This window comes from Eptesicus fuscus, chromosome 19, assembly GCF_027574615.1.
Source record: "Eptesicus fuscus isolate TK198812 chromosome 19, DD_ASM_mEF_20220401, whole genome shotgun sequence".
Classification (NCBI taxonomy): Eukaryota; Metazoa; Chordata; class Mammalia; order Chiroptera; family Vespertilionidae; genus Eptesicus; species Eptesicus fuscus.
In genome coordinates, this window is record NC_072491.1 from 7,370,632 (window position 1) to 7,382,990 (window position 12,359).

General features: G+C 39.5%; 1 protein-coding gene across 2 annotated transcripts in view; it reads left to right on the forward strand.

The window, feature by feature from the left end:
• The first annotated feature begins 2,332 nt into the window (after window positions 1-2,332).
• LRRC69 (leucine rich repeat containing 69) overlaps window positions 2,333-12,359 on the forward strand; it is a 28,559-nt gene continuing 18,532 nt past the window's right edge. For both annotated transcript variants that reach the window (XM_008148579.3, XM_054708401.1), the window contains exons 1-2: window positions 2,333-2,515; window positions 10,389-10,515. In XM_008148579.3, coding sequence (XP_008146801.3) covers window positions 2,333-2,515; window positions 10,389-10,515 — 310 coding nt within the window. The remainder of the gene's footprint in view (window positions 2,516-10,388; window positions 10,516-12,359) is intronic.

The following is a 12,359-nucleotide window of genomic DNA, read 5'->3' on the forward strand; positions in this document are numbered from 1 at the left end:
AATAGACTCACCCAGGCTGTGGTATTTTGTGGAAGAGCCACACTCAAGGGGCCAAAGAGCCGCATGTGGCCCGCGAGCTGCAGTTTGCCGACCACGGCCCTTGATCATCTTTTTCTCACTCTATACCAGAGCTTCCCAATCAGAGCGCTGAATGTGGCCCAGAGGTGTATTTTATTTGGACCATTAAGTGATTTAAAGAAAAAAAAGGTCTGTTAGTTGGTAGTGTTTAAGAACTGGGAGATTTCACTTAAAAGCCATATTTCTGGTTTTTCAAAAAAAATTGAACGGTCAGCACCACAGGGCCAGGACTTTGTCTTGTCAGCATTCATCATTGCAGTCATTAGGACATGCAGATTTTCTGTTCATTTCCCACCATTCCTACCAGGTCTGCTAACTTCCATTTCATGCCTCGGGCAAGAATGCCCATTTCCCGAGCCAAAGTATTGCTTAGCATTATCTTCTACTACTCCCCTTTCTGTTCCTCTTTAGCTTTCATTCCATCCTTAATTAGACTTTGTATATGATTAGTTATCTTATTTGACCTGGCTTTACCTCACTTCTATTTTTCACTGTTTATTTCTACTTTTTAATTTAATTATTTTCTTCTGTTTTATTGTTTAATTTTTGCAGAAGCTTCCAAAAACTATGTGTAATGTGTATGCATCTGTGCATGTGTAAGTAGAATCTCAGGTTCATCCAACCTAGTAGTAATCAAATATTGGTCTGCAAGTTGAAACCATTGGCAAAATAAGAAAATTTAATATGAGATAGTGATATTCTTTTAGCAGAGGGGTTAAAATGTCTTTTTTTAAAACAAAATTGGGGTGGCAGTAGATGAGAGAATTTTTTAAGTGCTTTTACTTGCCAAAAGTAAGAGTTGGTAGCTGTATTTTTTTTCACAGATTGCTTCCTGTTTTAAAGTCTGTGAACCCCTAACATATTTCTTTTCTTTTTTTTTAATTTCTTTATTGATTAAGGTGTTACATATGTGTCCTTATTCCCCCATTACCGCCCCCCCCCCCCAACATATTTCTAATCTCATGACCAACTGAGAATTCTTTGTAGAACGTCTCTGACAGATCTCACCTAGCCCCTCATATTGAGAATGCACTCAGGTATCTAAGCAGATGAAATAGTGATTGATAACAAGATGGTGAATGCAGGTGGCCGTAGGGAGACAAGGCCTTGGCATAGTAGGAGTATGTTAGCACCTTGTATTAGTCCCAAGGACAGAGTTATGCTTGCATGCTTGAGATTTGTTAACAAAACAGCAATCTGAATTTAAATGTCTGTGAGGATGTACAAAAGAAAACATAATTACTCTTATGTAATGAGCATTTACTGTGCTAAGCAGTGTGCTAAATGCTTTACATAAGCAAGCTTATTCATTCCTCACAGAAGGCAGGGGTTGGTATAGTCATTCCTGTTTTACAGCTAATGGGAATGAGACTCAAAGAGGTTGAGAATGAACAACTTCCTAAGCCATAGGGCTATTAAGTGGTGAAGCAGCTGCCCCTAGAAGGTGGGTCTTTGAGGATTCAAAGCACTTTAAATCAAAACTTCCACTTCCAAATTTAAAAAGAAAGCCAAGAGAAACACAATTCTCTCCTTTATTACAGGAGAGAATTTCTACAGATTCTAATACACGAAGCACCTGCTCATGTTTGGAAATGTTTACCACAAGTCAGAGCAAATTTAATCACAAAATAAGCTTGCCAAATGGAAGTCCAAAGGTGAAGCCAAGGGCATGATTAGAAAACCCTTTGTTAAATTCTGGATATATGGGAACAGGTAACTTGTCTTTTTAGTGGATAGGCCTTCAGATCAAGATACCTGGTAAATCCTGCATTTTTTTTCCTTGATCAATTTTCAGACTTATGAATTGGTTCCCTAGCGAGCCCCACTGTAATCAATGAGTTTCTTTTATTTTAAAAATACCATTATGAATCCTTACATGTTCATGTACTAGGCCACTCTGATTATTTTTTCTGATCCTCAAATTTTCTGATTTTAGACCAGTGATGTTCCTTATAAGTTGGCTTTCATGTTCTTGGATCTCCTTAGTCTTCAATTACTTCCATATCTCTGGCATAAGATATCCTGGGCTCATCTTGTACATTTTCTACCCCAAGCCTGGAATCAGCTATTTCCCCTCCCTACCTCTTACTCAAGAAACTGTCTGATGCCTCCCACCTTCTGTATGGTAGATCTCAGAATGTTTTTGTTTCCATGACACAACAACAATTCTGCAATTAGAGATTGTAAAGATACCAAATAAGGAACTTAGTTCCTAATGTGTGACGTATCCTTTTTCTATCGCTCTTCCAACTTCATGGAAGAAAAGTTGTTCGTTAGAGCAGTAAAGGGTGGTAAAACCACGAAGATCATTACCTTGAATGGGAAGAAGATGAGGAAGATACCCTCAACAATAGGAAACCTGCCTGGCCTGAAGGTTCTAAACCTTCAGAATAACCTAATCTCCAGCGTGTGCTCAGAGTTAAGCACCTTGACCCAGGTGAGGACGAGTTTATCTTTCGGGATTAAGGGTCAAAGAGGTGAGAGAACAATAGACTTTGATTTATGGAGATTTGGTTTCTTGAAGACGTCCTGTGGATCCTTGTTAGAGAGGCACCTGGAGGTGTCCTCCCTTAGGAATTCTATGTGGTAGGGGAAGAAGTTTCATTTTGTTCATGTTTTCTTTGGAGCACATCTGGACTCAGGATTAGGTATCTGCCATACTCATCTTTCTAGAGGCTGTCTTCTGGAAAGGTTTAGGAGTCTAGATCTAATTGTCTACCTTGGGGGCTCCATCTGGAAGTGCATTTGAGGATCCTTAAAAAGCTGTGCATCCTGGGGACTCTCCTGAAGCTTTTGCCTATGGAATGAAGAGACATATGGGGTATTGGAAGGGGGTTTCTTTTTAGTTTCCTACAGCAGGCTGAAATTTTTAAAATATTTGTATTGATTTTAGAGAGGAAGAGAGAAGAAACATCAATGATGAGAGAGAATCATTCATTGGCTGCCTCCTGCACGCCTCCCCCCCCCCCCCCCCCCCCCGCCACAGGGATTCAAGCCCAAACCCAGGCATATGCCCTGACCAGGAATTTAACCGGGGACCTCTGGGTTCATGGTTTGATGCTCAACCATTGAACCACACCGACCAGCTACAGCAGGCTAAACTTTGAAATGGAGTATTGTCAGGGAATGGGAAGGAAGGGACACTCGTTTCTTTTGAAGTAGTTTCAAATCAGTTATATTCATTTTTAAAAGTAAGGTATGATTTCTTATTTAAAAGTAAGGGCTGAGCTGAGCCCACCCTTTACTTAAGGCAATGACATTGTTTAGCTGTTCATGAACTCATAATTTTTCTTATATATAGTCTCCAAGGTTGTGGAATTTGAAAAAAAAAAATTCCCTTTATAATGGGAGTTCTAGAACCATCCTATATAATAAAGAGCTAATATGCTAATTTAACTGGACGGTGGCATGACCTGGAACTACCAGTGGGCGGGGGACTGGGCCACAAGGCGTCCAGGGCTGCAAGGGCCTACTCTTGCACGAATTTTATGCATTGGGCCTCTAGTCTTGTATGAAATATGCTGGAAACACTCAACAGATGAATATAGATTATTTACACAGTTGAGAAATACTGCTCAGTCATTTTCACATTTGCTAATAAAAGGGCAGATGAGAGGTTAAGAAGAGAGAAAGTTACACCCTAGCTAGTTTAGCTCAGTGGATAGAATGTCTGCTTGTGAACTAAAGGGTCCCGGGTTCGATTCCGGTGAAGGGCACATACTTAAGTTGCAGGCTCAATCCTCATGGTGGAGGCAACCAATCAATGTGTCTCCCTCACACTGATGTTTTTCTCTCTGTCTGTGTCTCTCCCCCTCCCTTCCACTCTCTCTAAAAATAAATGGACAAAATATTCTCAGGTGAAGATTAACCAAAAAATAAAAATAAAGTAGTACATTATGGTTTAAAAAGAAAGAAATGAGAAAGTTTAGAAAGCTGCAAAGAACCCTGAATGTGAATTTGGAGCCCTGGACACCTTAACTGGGTTAGCCACTTATCAGCTAAATATAAGACACTTAATCTCCTTGGACCTCAACTCTGCCTACATTTATTGAATCCAAACAAAGGATTGAGCACCATTTGTGTCTCAGGCACTAGGAACTGGTGACTCATCAACAAACAGGATGGATGAAAATCCCTGCCTTCATGGAGCTTAAGTCCTTATGTTCTAGTCAGATGAGATATAAGAAACAAATAAGCAAAACAAATAGGATGTGAGAAAGGGATCAGTGCTAAAGAGAAAGCGGGCAGGGCATGTTGTGGCATTTGGGGGAAATACTGATGAACGATCTCTGCTACACACTGTCCTTGTGGTCTTTGTTAACTTGTGATTTGTATGTCATAGTTCAAAGATACAAGAATTCTTCTAACAATTCTATATACTAAAGGTCAATATGCAAATGGACCGAACAGGGGAACTAACCATCAGGGGACAGATGCTCAATGCAGGAGCTGCCCCCTGTTGGTCAGTGCACTCCCACAGGAGGAGCACCACTCAGCCAGAAGCCCTGAGCCTCTCCCGTCTCTGCGGCAGTGCTAAGGGTATCTGACTGCTGGCTTAGGCCCACTCCCCGGGGGGATCAGGCCTAAGCCGTCAGTGGGACATCCCCCAAGGGCTCCCAGACTGTGAGAGAGTGCAGGCCGGACTGAGGGACTCCCTCTCCCCCTGAGTGTATGAATTTTGTGCATCAGGCCTCTAGTTTTCTATAAAATCCCTAAATGGACTCTTTTTAAAAAAATATATATTTTATTGATTTTTTACAGAGAGGAAGGGAGCGGGAGAGAGAGTTAGAAACATCGATGAGAGAGAAACCAATCAGCCGCCTCCTGCACACCCCCCACTGGGGATGTGCCCGCAACCAAGGTACATGCCCTTGACCGGAATCGAACCTGGGACCCTTGAGTTCGCAGGCTGACGCTCTATCCACTGAGCCAAGCTGGTTAGGGCCTAAATGGATTCTTGAAATGTTAGTTTGAACTCTTGCCTGTGTTGCTACAGGCCATACTCTGTTAATAATGACATCTTGCTACCACTTTTTTTTTATATATACATATATACTATGCTTGCCTTTTGGACTAATATTTTTTTGTCATTGGAGGAAGTCCAGTTGGCCCCAATATACTGATCTTGGCCATATTTTGCACAGAATGCACCATTCATATTGTCTTGATATTTTTAAGTTCCTAAAACAAAAAAGATACTTTTAAATTTCTGCACTCACAAAATGGTACTCAATAGAATAACAACATCAACAATTTAGTGAGAACCAGGCACAATGCTAAGAACTCTGTTCATTTTTAAGGAAGTTATTACCCTCACATTGTTAATAAAACATGGTTCAAGAATAGGTTAAGTCACTTGTCAAGGTCACTCAATCAGGGACTACATCTATAACATGAGGTCTCTTTTGAGGTTACTTTCAGCTCTGTTATTTTATTCGATACACTTAGTGTGAGATTTACAAGGGTGTGGTGTTCAATTTATAGTACCTAAAAACAAAACCGTGTTGGCTAAAGATGGCAGGTTTGAACACTACATGAATTATCCCCACCTTTTATTTGTTTGCATAGCCATTCTTTTAACAAATTAATTCTTTTGTGCCTATGCTGATTCTGAGGATACAGGTGTGGATAAAAACAACAGTCCCTGTCTTCATGTTTGGGGATTAAATCAAATGTTAGTATATATAAAGCTCAATGCCTGTCACATAGAAACTTTTCCGTCAATTATTGTTGCTATTATGATTAGTGTATGAATGTATTATGTGTATGTATGTGCTTATTTATGATCATTCTTTTTTTATTGATTAGAGAGGGAGAGAGAGAGAGAAAGAGAATCATTGATGTGAGAGAGAAACATCAGTTGGTTGCCTCTCGCATGTGCCCTGATCAGGGATCAAATCCTCATCCTGGGTATATGCCCTGATGGGGAATCAAACCCGCCATTTTTTGTTGTACAGGTCGATGCTCTGGCCAAGTGAGCCATACCGGCTAGGGTTATATGATAATTCTGAGCAATAGAAAATCCCTTTTGAAAATATACAGCACATTGCTGTAGATAGTGTAGTGTAGAAGTTAGGAGTATAGGCCATAGCATGAAGGTATGTTATTTCACCATATATGGTAGCTTGGACCACAGATTCTTTTCTGTAAAATCAAGGGTATTGTGAGATCCAATGAGACAATGTATAAGGCTGCTTTGTATTGTACATATTAAATACTATTTAAATGTTAGTGTTGTCATTAATAAACCAATCAATACATTTTCTTCTCAAACTTCTTGTCCTCTTCTCTCCTACTTATAGAAAGATTGCTACACATTAAACCTAGATTTCATTATCCAAAGGCATCAGTGGACACTGACATGCTTATCTCACATCCAAGATGTAAGAGAACACACATATTTATTTCAAGGCAGGCCACAGATAGGTTACAACTTAGAGGTATGAGTGGGCCAATATAATCAGATAAATCAAATTTAGGAGGAGTTGGGATAGACACTATTTAAGGCAAGTATACACAGATGCCAAAAAGGCTACAGAGAGGTTGAAAACATTTAAGGAAATATTGGGTAAAGAAATCCCTTGTCAGCTGATTATTTGGGGAGCTGTTTATATCTAATCCAACAGGGTTGAAAAAGGGGAATTTAAATGATAGCATATCCCATTGTATTGCATTCTTCAGCTATGTAATGCTATGTTTAGGCAGTGATGATTACTATTATTAGAGTGATTGCAATGAGATAGAGCTGGAAAGTTGCATCTAAAAGGAATTTTGAGAATGGAATTTGTTGACTGATTGAATGTAGGTGGAGAAAAAGAAGTCCTAGGTGATTTCACAGTGGGGCTACCATAGGATTACAAGAAGGATGGGAGCGTTAACCAAAGTGCAGATGGGAAAAACAGAACTGGTTTGTCCGGTTTTAGACTTTGAATTTCAAGTGACAACATACATTCACTTGAGGTGTCTTTTGAACCCAAACCATCACGATGCAATTTTTGCAGGGATAACTGCATTTAAGTTAAGAAAATAACTCAATTGTCTAAGTCTTGGATGTGAGTGATCTCCTTGACTGTTAGCAGTTTTTGTTGTCAGAGACAAAATTAATTATGTACCAACAATGTGCCCTGCTGATCAAAGAGTGGATGCCAGGTTAGGCTGCATTAATATAAGTATAGTCATCCGCCTGAGGGAGATTCTGTGATCTCACCAGCATCTATCCTGAGACCATATTCCCTGTCTCAGCCAAGGCACCATGTTTTCTTACAAAACTTAAAGAGTGACCAGGATGGTGAGGGGTATGCAAATTATGTCCTGAGGAAATTGGTTAAGGAAGAATGGAACACATTTTGGGAAAATATGATAGCAATCTTTAACATTTGGAAAGACTGATATATGGGGGGTGAAACTACTTTTATGATTGCTGTGGGGAAAATTGGGTAGATGTTTCAGAGAGCCTAAATATAGAAAAATAAATAAAAATTTCTAGCAAAATAAAAAAGCTACCCATTATTGTGTCATGAGGAAGATATATAATTGCCCATTTGCATTTTATATGATACACTAGATGACTTCTAAAAGTTCATTTTTCTCTGGGTTATGAGTCCATGAGAAACTATTTAATAGCCATGGTGTATTTCAATCTATAGCACTATGCCACATTCAAGGAATAGAAGAGTTACACTCTGAAAACACCAGCAGAACTTCATTCTATATACAATTATTGAAGTAATGTAAGTTTTAAATTAACCCAAGTAGTTGTCTCTTATATGACTAAAGTCTTCCCTTGCGGACTGCTCATAACCATAGAGAGTGTTACTAATGCAACACTGTCCTGCTCGTTCTGGATGCTTGCTATTTCTGAAAGCCTTGTGAGTAAAACAGCATGGAGAGTAGCCTTGCCAAGGCATCCATCCCACTGCCTTCCTGCAAACATCACCTCCTCAGAGAGGTCTTCCCTAATGACAGCCCGAGTTACTTTCCATTCCATTATCCTATTTTCTTTCCTTTATATGTAGCAATAGCAGTAACAGAAATTATTTGTGTACTTACTTGTTGTCTGTCTCATTTCCCAATGTATAAGCACTATGAGAGAGGGAATTTTATGTGTCTTTTTTAACTGTAGTATTTAGAATAGTACCCAGGTACACAGTACACATATAACAAACACGATTAAAGTAATGGAACATTTAGATTGGGTCTTGAGGTATTTCTCAAAGGCAACTCATTTTTTTGCTAAGGTGTCTCTGGACCTTTCTGTATAGTTTATGTAAGCTATGCTGGAGCTCTGACATATTTGCCACGGTGAGAGAGGAAAACCACCTGGTCTTTCAGATACTTTTATGACTTTGAAGGTCATCAGTGAAGCTTTTTTTAGTGATCTTATTCCATCAAGAATCATCCCAGTTCCATTGACTTCATCTTAGTTTTAACTGAAATCCTTTAAATGTTGAGGTTATCAGTTGAACCCTCTTCATCGTCTAATGTCATATTCTTGGTGGTGGTGCTCAGAATTTCACATGGTAGCCTTTTTAGCCAAAGAGCTATATAGTTAACTAGAGGCCCGGTGCATGAAATTCATGCACTTTGGGGAGGGGGGAGAGTCCCTCAGCCCTGCCTGCGCCCTCTCGCAGTCTGGGAACCCTCGGGGGATGTCTGACTGTCAGCTTAGGCCTGCTTCCTGTGGGGAGCGGGCCTAAGCCAGCAGTTGGACATCCTTAGCAGTGATGCAAAGGTGGGAGAGGCTCCCGCCACTGCATTCACCAGCCGTGAGCCCAGCTTCTGGATGAACGGTGTTCCCTCTGTGGGAGCGCACTGACCACCAGGGGGCAGCTGCTGTGTTGAGCGTCTGCCCCCTGGTGGTCAGTGTGTCATAGCGACCGGTCATTCCGCCATTCGGTTGATTTGCATATTAGCCTTTTATTATATAGGATGTGTCACCCAGAGAAGTGCTTTTTCTTGGGTTATCTATCTACTTTATATCATCTTGGGAGCTAACTGTTGGCTGTCAGCTATCCTAGTATATTTCCCAAGATTGATCTTCAAAATTACATTTCATCAACCTTCTTACATCTCCTCCTCTCAGCAAATCTTGGTTCACATTTCATTGAAAAACAAACACTATCAGTCAGGAGCTCCCATCACCAAATCGATCCAGTGTTCTGATCTGCACACACCTTTTCTTTACCTTCCTTCTTACTCCCCAGATGAAAAGGTCCTACTTACACTTTGGATCCTATCTTCTTAAAATCTAAAGGATTTTGATTTCTACAATTATCCCTCTCCTTGTATTAGTAGTTACTCATTCTCTACCGGTTTATATCCATCAGCATATAGCAAAGTGAAGTGTATTTTGTTTTAGGGAAAAACAAACCCTCCAGCTGCCTCCTAATTTTCCAGTGTCCCTTTATAGAAAAAGTTCTTCAAATAATTGTCTGCTTTCTCAATTTTTCTTGACAGCACACCTCAAACAGAGTTTCCTTTCCAACACTTCACTCCCGTTGACAAGGTCACTATTGATGTTTAACATTGCTAATTCCAATGGTTATTTCTTTGCTTTTTTTTTTTTTTTTTTTTACTTTTCTCCAGGATTTGATCCATAGTTACCTTCTTAAAATAGCTGCCTTTTCTTTTCTCTTGGTTTCTGTGACACTATATATCTAGAGAGCCTGAGTCATAGATTTTTGTAATTGACTGAGGCTGTACTATCAGGAGAAACCCATAAGGGTGTGAAGGAAGCAGAGTAGAGCAGAACAGGAAAAGGATTTAGGCAAAGATGTCGCCCAAGCCATCCTCCTCTCCCACCTGGCCCACTGCAGTCATGCCTCTGTTATCCTTGTGCTCACCTCCTGCTCCACCTGAATTTAATGCTTCCTTTGGGAGTAGTATGACAGGAGAACCTCAGATCTTTGGCAATATTTCTGACTTCAGGGAATTAGCTCATTTGCTGATTTTTTTTTAATGGTTTTGAGTCTACAGGTCACAATGCTAGGGTATTCTTGAGCTGTTCAAGTGAGTTGTAAATGAACCATTAACTGCATTTTTAAATACCCTTGGAATGGTTTGTGATACAATTTTAATGAAGTGCTTTAATTGAAAATTAAAGTGTGCTTTAATTAGCATAAAGTGTTTGAACATGCACTAAATGAACTTTATTTATAAAAATTATCTTAGAGATGTGTAAAATAATAGTTTGTGATTATGCTGAAGTTTTCTTAGGTTATGTGGATCTCAGCAAAGGGACTTAATTATTTCTTTTTTCTCATTTGAAGGTAGATAATGTCTGAGTCCATTAAATCTCTTTATGTTTGCAGCTGACAGTACTAAATCTGGGAAACAACCTTTTAGAAGAAGTTCCAGAAGAGGTGAAATACCTCACATCCCTGACGAAGCTCCATTTATTTGGAAATAGGATTAATAGATTTGCATCTGGAGTATGTGGTAAGTTAGTCAAAGAAAAGCAGTATTACAGTCTCAAACTTAATCCCCTTATATTTAACAATTTAGAACTAAAGGAAAAAGGAACTTTACATGTTTTGAAATTTTGGGTACTTTTTCCCCAGCTATTGTACTATATTTCTTTAGATGTAGACCTAAGTAAGCATGAGTATAGTGAATTTTCATGTCTGTTTATACTCTTGAATCTATGGGCCCTTTCTTTGTGCCCAAGTGAAAAGTAGTGGAAAATCAAATCAAAGAAAGCTTTCCACAGCTCTCCTTTTCCTTTATACTTTTTATTTTGTCTCAGATACTAAGTCACAGTCTTTGATCAAGATGATAGGTTTAGCCCTGGCAGGTGTGACTCAGGGGTTAGAGTGTTGGTCTGTGCACCAATGGGTGTCGGGTTCAATTCCCAGTCAAAGGCATGTACCTGGGTTGCAGGTTCGATTCCCAGCCTCTGTTAGGGTACGTAAGGGAAGCAACCAATCTAATCTATGTGTCTCTCTCATATCAGTGTTTCTCTCTCTCTCCATCTCTCTCTCTCTTCCTTTCTCTCTCTCTAACATCAATAAAAACATATCCTCAGGTGAAGGTTAAAAAAACTGTGACAAATACTTATCAATGTTTACACACATTATATATACAAAACCACATATTCAGCATTCTGTTACAGTTTACTTAGGAAGAAAAGAGTTTACATAAGAAAAAAATCAGGGAATGGAAACAAGTAGACAATATCTTATTAGCTATACTGAGGGAATAAATTTAAGTAAAATCTGATATTAAACAATTTAATGCTAATTTGGATTTCGGTAAGGAAGTTTTTTCTCATGTTGCCTTTAAATGAGGTTTATAAAATATATGTAATCTGTGTACACTGCCCCTAAATGTCTTTAGTTCCTGTATGTCTTAATTTTGGGCTGTTGAACTTTGAAAATCCTATGTGATTGACATAAATTATGGTCTCTGTCAGATCATGATTATCCAACTGCATTGTTCAGCATGTATTACATGACCCTGTTCCCTGACACGAGCAGACTGAACCAGGGTTACAAATGTGTCCTAAGCTGGGTCAGTCATACACGCTTTGCTAGGGATTATGATAAAATCTAAAACAATTTAATTGGCTTGAGTAATCTTAAGATAGTAGTTGTAAATGGGTGGCTCATGAGCTGAATCTGGGTCACAGATAGGTTGGTTCTGTTTTGTCTGTGTTTTCCTTTTCTTTCTTTCTTTTTTTTTTTTGCACTCCAGTGCATTTATTTATTTAAATTTATCTTTATTGTTGAAAGTATTACATATAAGTTTGAATTTAGTGCCAACATTTGCAGATCAAGAGAATTCATATAAAGGCTGGATTTCTGGACCTTTCTGTCTGTTTTAAAAAAGAAAGATTAGGTAATACTGGAATCACATGACAGCAATTGCTAGGAGCTGGCTGAATGGGAGTCCAACCTGCTCAGCTCTCAAGAAACTGTCATCATGGACAATCTCACAGAAGTGCTGTGTAGCAGTGGGGCACAGGGCACAGAACCATGGGCAGGAGAGGTGAGCCCCCAAAGGGACAGGTGTGCACAAGTGCCGAGAGATGGTGTTATGTGTGCCCGTGTTGGTTTGCTTGGGTGGGCACACTTGCTGGGCCTGTCAGCTGAGTGTGGGATTCACAGATGCAGGGGCATTGGACTGATTTCCCATGGGGTGTTTTGTTGGGTAGGTGAATGTCATCCGTAAAGAAGAATCTTTGGACTTCATTCCCTCCACAAATACGTATTTATGTGTTCCAGTGCCTATTGTAGTGCCTTTCTGGTTTGAGTTCGGTTAACTAGGCTATAACTTCTGTCCTC